This window comes from Haematobia irritans, chromosome 4 (genome assembly GCF_050003625.1).
Source record: "Haematobia irritans isolate KBUSLIRL chromosome 4, ASM5000362v1, whole genome shotgun sequence".
Classification (NCBI taxonomy): Eukaryota; Metazoa; Arthropoda; class Insecta; order Diptera; family Muscidae; genus Haematobia; species Haematobia irritans.
In genome coordinates, this window is record NC_134400.1 from 225,457,225 (window position 1) to 225,473,317 (window position 16,093).

The 16,093-nt window shown below is 37.7% G+C and overlaps 2 protein-coding genes across 2 annotated transcripts; one reads left to right on the top strand and one right to left on the bottom strand.

Annotated features, from left to right (window-relative positions):
- The first annotated feature begins 4,380 nt into the window (after positions 1-4,380).
- LOC142234203 (kxDL motif-containing protein CG10681) lies at positions 4,381-5,640 on the top strand. The gene is made up of 2 exons (XM_075305293.1): positions 4,381-4,596; positions 4,649-5,640. The coding sequence occupies exons 1-2, from the start codon at positions 4,463-4,465 to the stop codon at positions 5,100-5,102; spliced, it is 588 nt and encodes a 195-aa protein (XP_075161408.1). The 5' UTR covers positions 4,381-4,462; the 3' UTR covers positions 5,103-5,640.
- A 686-nt stretch (positions 5,641-6,326) lies between these two features.
- On the bottom strand, positions 6,327-8,073 carry LOC142234202 (EARP-interacting protein homolog). The gene is made up of 2 exons (XM_075305292.1): positions 7,565-8,073; positions 6,327-7,505 (listed from the first exon to the last, which is right to left on the bottom strand). Exons 1-2 carry the CDS (start codon positions 7,604-7,606, stop codon positions 6,438-6,440), a joined length of 1,110 nt encoding a protein of 369 aa, XP_075161407.1. The 5' UTR covers positions 7,607-8,073; the 3' UTR covers positions 6,327-6,437.
- Positions 8,074-16,093: the final 8,020 nt, after the last annotated feature.

Genomic DNA, 16,093 nt, shown 5'->3' on the forward strand with positions numbered 1-16,093 from the left:
TTTCTTATAAATATAACATTTTTCGGTTTATTTCATCACATTTCATTTCATTTATTAGACATGTAATACAAAAGCCTTCGCGGCCAATAAATATATTACATAGTATTCTTAAACCTGAGTATACAACGGACTAATAATTTATTCTAATATTAACAATAATAATTAGCAATAGCAGAATAGCAGAACCCCCAGCCATAACAAACAAAGAAAAAAAAAATAGCAGTAAATATTAGAGATATTAACATTTAACATAATTTTTTGCATTAATAAAAGAATGATGTTGAGTTTTAAGTAGCAAGTTACATATTGCAGGGTCTATCAGCCAGTTTGTTTATTTTCGATGGAGACAGCGTGCCTGGAAAAATATTTGAAAAACGATCACTTTATTCTATTTGGAAAGTCGAAAATTGTTCACCATATACCTTTCACAATTTTAAGCGTAATATCTATGTTTTCAGAACTTTATTTTCGTTTTTATTTAAATAAAATATAACAAGCTGCGCTTGGCGTTTCACAAAAAATAAAATGGCTCTTCTAACAGTAGTGATGGCAAAATACTTTCATGTACATTTTGTACTTTTTGATATGCTTCCCCCATCACAGTTCGCGATGGTTGTGGTGACATTTACGAGTCTGTGGTAGCGATGAGGATGAAATGGAACTTTGAAATGCTGGCAGGGTATTCACTTTTTGTATTGGATCATTCCCCATCAAGTTATAATGAAATTCGCAATAAGAGGATATAATTTTATCATGTTTTGGAAGATTTAGTTTTGATTTTAGCGGCTAAGCTCGAATTTTATACCCACCCAATTATAATATCTTTTTTGTTAAGAACGCGATTTTCTCAACTTGAATATTACCCTAATTCTTGGAAAATATGTTTGAAAAATTGTTGAAATTTAGCATTATTTAAACGTTTGTGTTTATTGGAAAGTTTGTTACATTTATTGGAAACTTATGGAACGCCATATAACTGTCGCCTACATTCTCCAATTTTCGTAACAGTATCTATTGGCTGTCCATGAACTACTCCCATTTTCCCGGAGTAATTTCCCTGGATGTACTTGAATTTTGTTTTTATTGTATTTGTAATACTGCAACTACCAGGAAATTTTAGATTTCAATGAAGTATTTGCTAGTGGAGGGAGAGATCTCAATATAGCGCATATTAACTGTCAGAGCATTAACCCTTCTAATACATCTGTCAAATTTGATGAACTTAAGGACTTAGTCCTTAATTCTCATGTGAGTATACTTGGTTTGACCGAGACTTGGCTCAAGCCTCATATTTCGAATAGGTCGGTTTCAATATCTGACTATACTTTTTGCAGAAATGACAGACCGTCTCGTCGTGGGGGAGGTGTTGGGATTTATATATCGAATTCGTTGAAATTCAAGACAGTTTATTTGGGCGACATGTATGGTATGTGTGAATCGATATTCGTTGAGATCACTTGTGGTAATAGTAGAATTCTTGTTGGGGTGGTTTACTTGCCGCATGGGAATTTTGATGTTATTGAGGATCAGTTGGGGGACCTTTTAATGACGTATGAGCAGGTAATAGTTATGGGCGATTTTAACATGAACCTGTTTAATATTAGTACTGCGTCTGGTGTTAGGTCAGTTTGTAGTAGATTGGGACTATCTATTGTCCATAACTCGATTCCGACACACTGGGACCCCTCCCACAATTCTACATCCTTGTTGGATTTTTTTCTTATAAGTGATGTTAACAAATTGTTATTCACTGGCCAGACTTCTGTTCCATCTCTATCTCACCATGCCCTGATTTTTGCATCATTTGCGTATTCTTTTTCACGGACATTTACATGCATTGAGTACAGGAATTATGATGCTATCAGTATTGAGGGTTTAAAGTCTTACATAGATGATTTTGATTTTACGTATTTTTACTTCACCAATGATGTTAATGAGAAGCTTCACGTTTTGAATTCCTTATTGAAAGTCCTTTTTGAACATGTTCCTACTGTTTGTTTTCGAGTTAGCGCAAAAGGTGACCCGTGGATGAAGAAAAGAGAGGTAGTAATTGCTAGACGTGAGCGTGACGCTGCCTATCGTGCATTTCGCAATGAACCTTCTTTGGAGAATAGGGCATATTTCTGTAGGAAGAGAAACAAGGCTAAGTCTTTAATTAGGAAGTATAGGATGCGTCATCATCGAGATCTTTTTAATAGGGCAAATCAGAAAGAGATTTGGAAGATCTTTAATAGTAGATGTTCGGAGGACAGGAATGGTTGCTTAGGTGAAGTGGATGTTGATGAGATTAACAGGGCGTTTGTTGTAAATGGTGGAGCTGGAAGTATTGGTATTGATTTTGATATGACTTATATGGATGACTCGGGTGGCACTTTTTCATTTGACTGTATTGAAATGTCTGATTTATATATGGCTTTGGCTAGCGTGAAATCTGATGCGATTGGAACAGATGGGATTCCATTGAAATTTATAAAGATAGTTTTTCCCTACATCTCAGGTCACATTCTGCACCTTTGTAACTCCATTATAATGACTTCTACCTATCCTGATGATTGGAAACTATCGCGGATTGTTCCGGTGCCTAAAAGGGGCAAGTCATTTGTATGTGACAACCTCCGCCCAATAAGTATCCTCCCATCTCTCTCCAAGGTAATGGAATATATACTCAAAACTCAAATAGTTGAACGTGTTTTTTCAAGTGGAGTTCTCGGTGAGCATCAATATGCCTACAGAAAGGGTTACAATACAGCTGCAATGCTGTTAACTATGACGGAGTATGTCAGGGAGAGGCTGAATGCTGGCGATGATTGTGTTATGGTGTCCTTGGATTTGTCAAAGGCTTTTGACCGTCTGAATCACTCAATGTTAGTAAGGAAGCTGCATACGAAATATGGTTTTACGTCATCTGCATGTAAGATGGTTTGGTCATACTTAGTGAAAAGGTCTCAGTTTGTGCGTATGGGTGACCGTGATTCATATGTGGCAGATCTGTCTTGTGGTGTGCCCCAGGGCTCTGTGTTGGGACCACTGTTTTTCATAATGTTTGTTGATGACTGTGTGGATTGCCTAGATTTGAACGTGGTCAGACCCTACTTATATGCAGATGACGTTCAGCTGATCTTTACTGGCTTTAGGGGAATTTCACTTGTTCTTGAGTCAGGGATTAATGATAATTTGCGGTCTCTTTCTGAGTGGTTGACGGACAATGGCTTTGTTCCCAATCCGGACAAGACTAAGGCGGTTATGTTCCGTACCGGTCATCGTTTGTTTTCATATCCGAGGATTCATATGTGTGGTACTAATATTGAATTCGTTGACAGTACTAAGTGCCTAGGGGTGATGATTGATGATTGTTTGAACTTTAGTCACCATATTGATTATGTTTCCTCCAGGGTCACATTGGGACTTAGGAAATTGTACTGTTGTGGTCTGAATTTGCCTCTTCCGGTGAGACATATGATGGGTTTTGCGTTCCTAATGACTCAGGTGAACTACTGCCTTGAATTGGTATCATGCACTCAACACTATAATAGAGACAGGATCAGGCTTATCGTCAATAGAATAGTGCGTTTTGTATACGGTCTTCGTAGGTTTGATCATGTCAGTGACTATGTTAGAGAATTCCTTGGATGTAATTTTGAACAATATGTTTCATTGCGTAAACTGATTTTTTTCTATAAGGCTATTCAGAGATCGTCACCCGCAGATTTACTCTCGAAATTTATTTTCTCCCATTCTGTTAGGAACCCACAGATTAACATACCTCAGATTTCCTGTTCTACATTCGAGAGATCGTACATAGTGTCCGTTGCTAGAATTTGGAATTCTCTCCCGTTAACACTGAGGTGCTTCAACTTTACTGTTTACCAATTTAAGCAATTCCTGTTACAGAGGTTTTTGAATGAATGATTTATATAATAAATTAATTAATAAAAATGTCTGTCATTGCCAATGGTAGTTATCCTTATTTTCTGGAATAAGTATTGGTGGATATTATTTGAACCTTTAGCCATATTTTTATTTTTATTTTTATTTTTATTTTTATTATTTGCTTTATTTTTGCTTATTTGGTTTGCACTTATATATTCTACACTTTTTCTAAAAATTCATTAATATTGTTATTTAATTAAATGATAAATTTACTTTAGATTTTATATAATTAATTAGTTATAGAGGCAATGCGCTATTATTGGCCTTTCTGGCTTATTGTATTGTCGTAAATAAAAATAAATAAATAAAATAAAAAAAAATTATTTTACAATGTTTGTAGGTAATGGTATTCTCTGTCTGTCCGTCTTACATAAATTCAGTTTTTGACGTATCTGTGTCACCCTATCGTTTTTTCGCAAATCCGTTATCAAAAGTTAGTGACGTCGCTATCTGCTATCTTCTCGCAGTTCGTAATTTAGTATCGTTATATCAATCAGGAGACAAACGTTGCAAATTTTATAAATATACTACGATGCAGAATGTGACAATGAATGAGGACGAAAATGATTTAAGCGAATTTACTGCAGCAGAAGCATTTATTCAAAGCATAGCTGGATTTGTGAACCAAAGTGATGTAGAAAATATGATAAGAGGGCAAAAACAAATGTAGACAAAAAATAAAAAGCATGTAACATGTAATTCATGATTTTGTTTTTAGGTTGCAACGATTTGAAAAAACGAATGAGATGCTCTTAAATTGCAACGCTCTAAGCTTAAGCCGACTTAAACAGTCTGACCTTGACTTTAAACGACACTGCAAAGTATTAGCAGATATGAAGAAGGATTTGGATTATATTTTTCGAAAAATAAAGTCCATCAAGCAAAAATTATCTCAACAGTATCCTAATGCATACGCAAGCAGTATACAACCACAAAGAAGTAGTTTGGCGGAAGAGGCTGAAGACGAAACCGAGCCACAAACAAGTTTTGACAAAGAAAAAAACTGTGAAAAATCTCAAACCAAATCCTCTCAAATTGAATATGTCCAAATGGAAGAAGCTATTGATGACAATGGTAAACCTCTTGAAAATGAATTGATCAAGAAAGTATGTTCTATAGAGACAAATAATCCTAATGATTCCTCAGATTGTACCTCCGAGGATACGGGATAATTATTTATTATTTTCAAAAATACTTTAGAATGCAATTACCAATTAATTTAAATATGCAATCCTTGAATCAACGAACAAAATAGATTGACTTCGAACTCCTATGCGACTTCCTATATAATTATGATTAAAATAAACTTTTCAAAAAAACGAGTTGAATTTATGTCATAGATAATTCCCAAGATATACTTTTTTCTAACATCGGAAGTGGAACACGAAAGGCTGGTACAGAGTTTGGACTTTCACGTGGTAAATTTTCAATTTCATGTATTTCGTAATACGAAGCAAAGCACGACAAAATTAAAATGTATAACATCACTAAACCTAAAGTAAAGATTTTACATGAGTAACTCCTGAAGTGCTATCAGCCCAAGTAAATATTCAGGAAGTTTGAAATTAAAAGACAAACCAAAAATAAAGAATATTAAACTCAATGCTTCGAAAATACTTAATATACTTTAATATAAAATGAATTATTAGAATGGGAGAAAATTAGCTTAGTATTTACTGAATAAAAAAACGAATAATGATTACTCCGAAACGCTCTTAATATCTTTGACTGGGGTATAACTTCTGCGACAAACATCTCCACATCGAAATCCTGAATGCTACATGTCTGTGGAAACGATGTTCTGTTCACAAATCGAACATTTTGAAATATCTCTGAGATGAACAACTGAAAGAACTTAAAACGGATCTCATACCCATATCAAATGTTATTAAATACCTGTCTGGCAAAAGTTTTGTTAAAATACTAATATATTTAGTAAAAACGATACTTATTTCTAAGCAAAATTGACTACGAACTTTTACGGCGATTACATTTTTCTGCATGAACGAATTTTCGGTTTTTTGTCGCGATTGGGTCATTTTAAGTCAACGATTTAAAAGTCGGATATTTATACAAAGGAATTATTTATTAAGTTCCTTATTGGATACCTTTATTTGTTTCAAAATAGAAGCTTGATACTGATATTCTAACAACCCTTCAATTTAGTAACTTGGAGTTGTACAACTTCTCACCAATAGAGCCGTTATTTAAACAAAATTTATATATCGCCTGCGAGTGTTCTTAACTTGATGGTGAGATCCATGTGGGATATAATCTGTGAGGGAGTTCAATCCATAAAAATATGGTAACCAAAGTGGAAAAAAACAGATTAGATGTTCTTCACCAGTTAGGAAGAAGCTTCTTTTGTGGTTGATAAAAAAATAAAAGTATGCAGGTTATGTGTTCTGTTGTTTTAATACAAATTAATTTATACCTGACATTTTTCTGAGTTGTCAGAAAAGCCGCTGCAATTACAATACAAATGTATTATATAAAACAATATTGAATTATAATATTATTTGATATTTATATTGTTTGGGTACTTTTGAAATTATTAATCGACCATCATAGCTGAGTGATGCAAATATCCAGGGATCGACATTACTCCATTCCACACAATACACAGAATCTTCATGTTGCTCAAAAGTTTGCAAGAGTCCATCGGGTAATGCTTTAATTTTCTCCTCGCCATCCTCGTTTACTTCAGATGCGGCTTCCGAGCTTACTGAACTAGCAGATGTCAAATTTACTTTGCAATCACTTGAGCTACTTAATACCAACTGATCGTGAAATGTGTTAAAGCGAACACACCAAACCCAATGAGCATGGTCGTTTCTAGCAAAAACTGCCTCCTTGCACATTCTACAATCCCATATCTTAATAAAACCATCATCACCACCAGTAACAAAATGTTGTTGTTTGTTGGGGTTGCAGTCTATATCACGAACAAACTGTCCATGATCCAGCGACCAAGCCAAATGATTGTCATCTCGTACATCAAAAGCCTTTACATGATTTTCATGCAAAGCGACAAATTGCTGACACTGGTGATGGTGCGACCACTTACCTCCATTAAAAGTGTTTATATGTTTTGTGGATGAACCTGTAGTTAAAATTTCGGCCATTTTGGTTTCAATCCCCTTCACTCTGTCGTACAACACTACTTTATTGTCCACTACGCACGCTAACATCTCCTTTTTTTGGGGATGGAACTCTACTGTACGCACTTTTTCCCCTTGTATATCAAGTACATCTATATTACGCCATTTCAGATATTCTGACTTTATATCACCTTCTTCTCCATCGTTGCTATAACTTAGAAGCGCCGCTTTCGTCTTTATTGTATTCCCATATTGTTCGTTGTAGCATGTTGAAATTTCATATAGATCATGAGGGTTTGCATTGATTTTCCATATTTCCCCCATACCATACTCAAAGATTTTTGCTTTAATAGTTGATCTTTCCTCATTATATTCCACTAAATGAACCTGATTTGTTGTAGGTTTTAAGGAATTTGTGGCAATGAAAAACCGGATCTCGTTTAGCTCACCTAATTGTGGTGCCAGGGACCTTGCCTGAAGTTAAATTTAGACAACTAGGAAGATTTAGCTCTACTGATACTACTATTTATTACCTGTAATTCTAAGCCGTATATCTGTCCAACAGAGTCATCCATTTCCTATTGTTGTTAACTATCTAATAATTGGGGAAATATCGATTAGAGGTGTGCAAGTGACACACAATTTTTGCGACTCCCGAAAAGCACAAATGATGAACAAGTCACTTTCGAAGTTAATTACATACACAATTTTAAATTTTCAATCCCTAAAAACGGAAACTAGACACTATGACTTTATAAATACATATATAGAAATTGTACTGAAGTTAGCAGATTAAAATAGTTCCCAAGTTTTAGTGAGAATTTTTTGTTTGTGTGACTTGTATCCGGAGCGTGATTAATGGCTCGAGTGTAATTGTGGCTCGATAGCGAGTGTAAATAGTCATCGACTAAAACTGTACATAATAGATATCTGATTATCCTTTTTGAAAATGTTCTTAAGTCCACATTGATAACTTGGAAGGGGCTCTTAAACTCACACTTCAGAGGAAAGTTATTCACTCAAACAAAACAAGTTGTAGTTTTCGGGCATAGCGTGAATGTCCTTCAAATTTTAAGCCAGCTCATCTCTAATATCGATATCATCTTTTAAAGACACAATCGATTGTTTTTAACCGTCGTGAAGATAAGACCTGCGTGAAGATAGCGACGTCGCTAACTTTCGATAACAGGGTTATCGAAAAAATAACAGGGTGACACAGAGGCGACAAAAACTAAATTAATATAAGACGGACAGACAGAATATTTAATGAAATTTATGTATTTCCATGCATAAAAACAACGATTTATACACAGAATATGGTAGAGAACACTTTTACCTACAATTTGATGTACCACATGTGCCTGTTCAATGTTATTTAGCTTGGTTATTACTGGGTACTCGTGGTCAGGACACTATTTCCCATGTGGAGTCCAGGAATGGACTTCGTACACAAAAGTGACAACGGATATTGATAGAGGGCATCAATACCTACAATTTGGTATACCACATGTATCTGGGAAACGCCGAGTGTAGAACAAAATTTTCCAGAAACTGTTGGACGCACTGGTGGTCAGAACAGTATTTCCAGCGCTGAGGCCAGGAATGAACTTCGTACACAAAAGTGACAACGGAGCTTGATAGAGGACATTATTCCCCACAATATCCGTTGTCACTTTTGTGTACGAAGTTCATTCCTGGCCTCAGCGCTGGAAATACTGTCCTGACCACCAGTGCGTCCAACAGTTTCTGGAAAATTTTGTTCTACACTCGGCGTTTCCCAGATACATGTGGTATACCAAATTGTGGGGAATAATGTCCTCTATCAAGCTCCGTTGTCACTTTTGTGTACGAAGTCCATTCCTGGCCTCAGCTCTGGAAATACTGTCCTGACCACCAGTGCGTCCAACAGTTTCTGGAAAATTTTGTTCTACACTCGGCGTTTCCCAGATACATGTGGTATACCAAATTGTGGGGAATAATGTTCTCTATCAAGCTCCGTTGTCACTTTTGTGTACGAAGTCCATTCCTGGCCTCAGCGCTGGAAATACTGTCCTGACCACCAGTGCGTCCAACAGTTTCTGGAAAATTTTGTTCTACACTCGGCGTTTCCCAGATACATGTGGTATACCAAATTGTAGGTAGTGATGTCCTCTACCAAGTTCCGTTGTCACTTTTGTGTACGAAGTCCATTCCTGGACTCCACATAGGAAATAGTGTCCTGACCACGAGTACCCAGTAATAACCAAGCTAAATAACATTGAACAGGCACATATGGCACACCACATTGTAGGTAAAGGTGTTCTCTACCACATTCTGTGTATAAATCGTTGTTTTTAAGCACGGAAATACATAAATTTCATTAAATACTCTGTCTGTCCGTCTCATATTAATTGAGTTTTTGTCGTCTCTGTGTCACCCTGTTATTTTTTCGATAACCCTGTTATCGAAAGTTAGCGACGTCGCTATCTTCACGCAGGTAAGATAAGGAAGTCGCTAGCTTTCGATAACAGAGTTAATAAATGGTATAGGGTGACATCTAAAAATAAATTAAAATCAAACGGACAGAAAATTTTATGAATTTAATGTTTTTTTAGATTCTATGTACAGCTGCGGCCAATATAATAGCACCGCGCATGAATTTATACTTTCATTTCATTTTATTTCATTTATTCATAAATTATAGTACAAAAGCCTATTGGCCAATAACGTATTACAAAGCAACATCATACCTAAGTAATATAAAATAATTCTTTGTATGACAGAAAAAAAAAAAAAAATATATATATATATATATATATATATATATATATATATATATATATATATATATATATATATATATATATATATATATATATATATATATATATATATATATATATATATATATATATATTGTTACGAATTTGATAATTATAGATATAAGTTTATTTAAATTAGTTTCCGTTAATTTAAAATTTCAAATTGTAACGATAAAATTTCGCTATCACTTGTTGGAATCATCTATTCATTTTCTAGTATTTTCCTGAATTTCTTTTATGTTCTTTTGTTTGCTTACCGAAATGTTAGTTCTTACTCTCTCATAGAATAGCAACCCCTTTGCTTTGTTATTCTGCATTCTCATTTCATCTCATTGTCTATTGTCATTGTTGTTGTAGTAATGCGAGCATATATCTATGTGAGTGTGTATGTGTTTGGCAGCCACCAGACGAATAACTTAATGATCGTAGATCCTTCTAGCATTGTCTAAGAATGTTCTGGCGTTGCCAGAATATTGTAGTGCTACCAGAATGTTCTCGTATTGCCACACCGTCATATATAAAAGCGCTCGCATGCTGCTAACGAGTCAGTCTTAATTAAAGCGTCAAACGAATAACTTCAGTGTGAACGAATTGTAAAGTGTGAAGTCATAGTAAATAAATTGTAGATTGTCGTTATTTAAAAGAACTGAGTTTTAATTGTCGGGTAATTAAAAACGCCTAAATATAAAAAAACGTAACAATTGGTGTCAGAAGTGGGATAACGAAAAAAAATCTACAATGAAGTTTAATGAGCTTCGAGTGGAAGACTTAAAAAAGGAATTGAGCAAACTGGAGCTGCCGACAACAGGCAATAAGGCCCAGCTTCAAAAGCGTCTACTGGAAGAGTTTGAACGGCGTAATATGGACATTGCGACGCATGAGTTTGATTATAAGGAAGACATTGATGAATCAATACTCGCCAATACAAGCAGTGTAGAAACTCCATCTGTGGCTTCGAGTGTTGTGGATTACACATCAATGCTCAATGTTTTGAGCAAAATGATGGAAGCAAATTCTAGAAAAATGGAAGAAAAATTCGACGAAAATTCTAGAAAAATCATGGATGAGAATTCTAGAAAATTGGAAGAAAAATTCGACGAAAATTCAAAAAAGATGGACGAAAATTCTAGAATTCTCAATGAAAAACTACAACAAATTTCTGAAGGCATGGAAAAACGTGTGGACCATATAGAAAATCAAATTGTGGAATTGGATAAGAAAGTTCTTTCTGTGGATGAGAAAATTATGGTTCATGATGAGAAGTTTCTGCACATCGAGAAAAAAATGTCAGAGCTGGAAATTAAAGGTGGTCCAGTGCGCGTCATCGAGGGCTCAAAAATCAAAACTCCTGTTTTCGATGGCTCAACGTCATTTGATGTCTTCAAATTCCAATTCGAAATGGTTGCTTGTAGAAATTTGTGGAATGACGATGATAAAGCAATTGAACTTCTATTGGCATTAAAGGGCAATGCTGCTGATGTGATACAAAGCATTCCCGCTGCTTCTAGAAATAACTATAATGAAGTAATAGCGGCACTCCAACGCAAGTATGGCGGAGAGCATAAGCAGGACATCTTCAGAATGGAATTGAGAGGAAGAATCCAGAAATCGAACGAAACCCTACAAGATTTCGCAACAGAAGTTGAGCGGCTAGTGCTTTTGACATACCCAGGTGAGAGTCATCCTCTTGTGGACCGCATCAAGATTGAGACCTTCGTCAATGGAATTCGAGACCCAGATATAAAATGTGCAACATATGCGTCACAAAAGGCTACATTCGCTGAAACAGTTACATTCGCACTTGCACAAGAGACTGCAAGATTGCTAGCGCGGCCTCAAATTCACAAGGTACGTAAAGTAGAGACAGAGTGTGACGAACCAAAGTCCGTTATTGAGTCGATGAAAGAGGCCATGAAGCAGGCAATGCAAGAAATGAAGCAAGAGGCAAATAAATCCCGGATCAAATGCTATAACTGTGATAAGCCGGGACATCTAGCTCGAGAATGCAAAGCACGACGCAAACGGTCAAGGTCCACATCACCATCTCCATTAAACAATAGCCATAAGAAGGTGACCCCACAGTCAAGTGAGTCACCTTTAAACTAAATCGAGCTAGTTCAGCGGGGCAAGAGCTGGCTCCCACAGACGATGGCCCCACCATCTCCATAGCAATAGTTCAACAGAAAAATAACAATTTAACTATTGCGGGTGTTATTAATGGCGACAAGCGTACTTTGACGTTGGATACTGGTGCATCAAAGTCTATCATTAGATCTGATTTAGTAAAAGGAAAAGTTACACCACTGATTGGAGTCAAGCTACGCACGGCTACAGGGGAACCCGCAACCGTATATGGAAAGGTCGCCGTAAAATTAACTATTGCTAACAAATCCGTTACTTATGATTTCATTGTGGCCGATATAGTAGACGAAGTTATAATTGGAGCGGATTTCATGATTGCTTTTGGCCTCAATCTGGATATGAAGCGTCGTGTAATGACATGGTGCGATGCCGAAATAACGGTAAACGTGGGATACGACGAGAATACACCTGTCAGACGTTTGACAACGTGCCAGTCAGAGTCTATACCACCGAATGCCGAAGCAATTATATGGGTTTCTATGAATGGAGATTGTGAAGTCGGCCAATTGTGGGTTGTTGAACCAGCAGAAAACAAAAGCAACAACATCTTGATAGCAAATGCCCTGGTAACACCGAACGAAGAGAGACTAATACCAGTTCGGGTCTTGAACTTGTCTGACAATCATGAGCAAATTGTAAAATTTTCTGATATTGGAAAATGTACACCAGCCGAGGCAATAGTCAATTTGGAAGGCAACTCATCAAAGACACATGGAGCAGTGAGAAAACACTTAGAAGGGTATTTCGAGGCTTGGACACGTCATCTATCGCCGTCAGAGAGAAATAAAGCCAAGCAATTGTTGTGGAAAAACGCCTCTGCTTTTGCTTCTGAAAAGGGAAATCAAGGAAGAACATCTGTAGTGAAACATGAAATTAAAACCGCAGAAGAAAGGCCCATAAAACAGGCACCACGAAGTGTTCCCCTGGCAAAAAGAGGCGAAGTTCAAAAGCTCATAAAGGAAATGGCGGAGAGTGGAGTGATCGAGCCATCATCAAGTCCTTGGTGTTCCCCAGTTGTGCTGGTCAAAAAGAAAGATGGAAGTACCCGATTCTGCGTGGACTACAGAAAACTGAATGATGTCACCAAAAAGGACAGTTATCCGCTTCCACGCATTGATGACACGTTGGACACACTAGCCGGAACAACATGGTTTTCTACGCTTGATTTGCAGAGTGGATATTGGCAAGTAGAGATCGCCGAGAAAGACAAGGAAAAGACGGCTTTTGGCGTTAATGGCGGTCTCTGGCAATTCAATGTAATGCCGTTCGGGCTCTGCAACGCTCCGGCTACCTTCGAAAGATTGATGGAGCGTGTACTGAAGGGGTTGCACTGGAAGTCGTGCTTGATATACTTGGACGACATCATAGTGATGGGCAAAACATTTGACGAGCACCTTAAGAACTTGAAAGACGTTATCCAGCAATTGTCAGCCGCTGGTCTACGCCTTAACGCAAAGAAATGCTCCCTTTTCCAGCGGGAAGTTAAATACCTGGGTCATCATGTGACTGCAGAGGGCATATCCACCGATGAAGACAAAATCCAAGCTGTCAGAGATTGGCCACGACCCCGAAATCTCCACGAATTAAGAAGTTTCCTTGGGTTATGTACATATTACCGACGATTCGTCCCAAACTTCGCCAGCATCGCCGCTAGTCTCCATACATTGACGCAAAAAGGTCAGAAGTTCCAGTGGAGCGACGAACAGGAGGATTCATTCCAACATTTAAAAGAACTTTTATGTTCAGCTCCTGTTCTAGCGTATCCTATTCCGGGCGAAAAATTTGTTTTGGATACAGATGCTAGCGCGCATGGTATTGGAGGTGTGCTATCCCAACAGATAGACGGCAAGGAGAAGGTCATCGGATATTTCAGCCGAACGTTGTCCAAGCCCGAAAAGAACTACTGTGTAACGCGACGAGAGCTGCTAGCCGTCATAGAGGGTGTAAAACATTATCATAAATATTTGTATGGACAACACTTCTTGCTCAGGACTGATCACTCAGCTCTACGATGGTTGCTCCAATTCAAGAATCCGGAAGCTCAACTGGCACGTTGGATCGAGAGGCTCCAAAGCTATGATTTCAGTATCGAGCATAGAAAAGGTGGAAAACACGGTAACGCTGACGCTTTGTCACGTCGACCTTGCAGTATAGAATGCAAGCACTGCTCGAAAGCTGAACATAAGGAGGAGATTGTTGATATTCGGCTGTTACACATCGAATCTGGAGTGGACTGGCCAACAGAACAGCGTAAAGATCCCATTTTGAACAAAATTATTTCAGCAAAGGAAGAGAACAAGAAGCCCAGTAAGAAAGACATAGCAGCCGAAAGTCCACTTATGAAATCATACTGGGCTCAATGGGATAGTTTAGTTCTAGTCAATGGATCCCTGCAACGTAAATGGGAAAGCGAAGATGGCAAGAGCAGCCGAAATTTGATCATCGTTCCAGATTCCAAAATAAGAGACGTTTTGGCGGAGTTCCATAATGGTCCCAGTGGAGGTCATCTGGGAATAACCAAAACCGCCGAGAAAGTGAAGCAACGATTCTACTGGGTTGGATGCCAGAAATCAATTGCTGAATGGGTAGCCAATTGCGAGAAGTGCATGAAGGCGAAAGGTCCAACAAGGAAAATTCGAGGTCCTATGCAAGAATATAGACCAGGAGCCCCGTTTGAAAGAATAGCAATGGACGTGGCAGGCCCTTTCCCAGTAAGTGATTCTGGAAACCGTTATGTCCTTGTGGTCATGGATTACTTCAGCAAATGGCCGGAGGTGTATGCAATTCCAAACCAAGAGGCAAAAACGATTGTGGATGTGGTCAACAAAAACTGGATATGTCGCTACGGTGTGCCGTCCGAGATTCACTCAGACCAGGGAAGAAATTTTGAATCGGCCATATTCAAAGAGATGTGTGAATCCCTTGGTATCAAGAAAACGAGGACTACGCCATTACATCCACAATCCGACGGCATGGTAGAAAGGTTTAATCGCACCCTGGAGGAACATCTTCGAAAAGTGGTGGACAACGGCCAGAGGGACTGGGACGAGCATATACCAACGTTTTTGCTGTCGTATAGATCTGCCATTCATGATTCCACCTCTCGAACACCGGCCAATGTTCTATTCGGAACTGAGTTGAAGTTGCCTGGAGATCTGATATTCGGCGCTAAACCTAATGAGCTCGCCATGGAAGAAAACAGAAACGACATCCCAAACACTTTCGGTGAAGTTCACGAATCAGTGCGCAACAAAATAAAAATGGTCAGCAACAGAATGAAGGCGAGATACGATCGTGCTGTAAATACTGAGGGCTTCCAAGAAGAAGAATTGGTTCTGCTATTTAACCCGCAACGAAAGAAAGGATTGTGTCCTAAACTGCAAACACAGTGGGAAGGCCCATACAAAGTCATCAAGAAGATTAATGATGTTGTATACCGGATTCAGAAGGACGACAGCCCTAGATCGAAGATGAAAGTTGTACATCTGGAACGATTGGCTCCTTACGGAACAGGTTCTGTGCCTGTTCGGGACGAACAGGCTTAAGCGGGAGGCAGTGTTACGAATTTGATAATTATAGATATAAGTTTATTTAAATTAGTTTCCGTTAATTTAAAATTTCAAATTGTAACGATAAAATTTCGCTATCACTTGTTGGAATCATCTATTCATTTTCTAGTATTTTCCTGAATTTCTTTTATGTTCTTTTGTTTGCTTACCGAAATGTTAGTTCTTACTCTCTCATAGAATAGCAACCCCTTTGCTTTGTTATTCTGCATTCTCATTTCATCTCATTGTCTATTGTCATTGTTGTTGTAGTAATGCGAGCATATATCTATGTGAGTGTGTATGTGTTTGGCAGCCACCAGACGAATAACTTAATGATCGTAGATCCTTCTAGCATTGTCTAAGAATGTTCTGGCGTTGCCAGAATATTGTAGTGCTACCAGAATGTTCTCGTATTGCCACACCGTCATATATAAAAGCGCTCGCATGCTGCTAACGAGTCAGTCTTAATTAAAGCGTCAAACGAATAACTTCAGTGTGAACGAATTGTAAAGTGTGAAGTCATAGTAAATAAATTGTAGATTGTCGTTATTTAAAAGAACTGAGTTTTAAT

Coding starts and splice junctions, on each gene's coding strand:
- LOC142234202 (XM_075305292.1), bottom strand. CDS start 7,606: ATGGATGACTCTGTTGGACAGATATACGGCTTAGAATTACAG. Junction 7,506..7,564: donor TATACGGCTTAGAATTACAG/GTAATAAATAGT, acceptor ATTTAACTTCAG/GCAAGGTCCCTGGCACCACA.
- LOC142234203 (XM_075305293.1), top strand. CDS start 4,463: ATGCAGAATGTGACAATGAATGAGGACGAAAATGATTTAAGCGAATTT. Junction 4,597..4,648: donor ATAAGAGGGCAAAAACAAAT/GTAGACAAAAAA, acceptor TTTTGTTTTTAG/GTTGCAACGATTTGAAAAAA.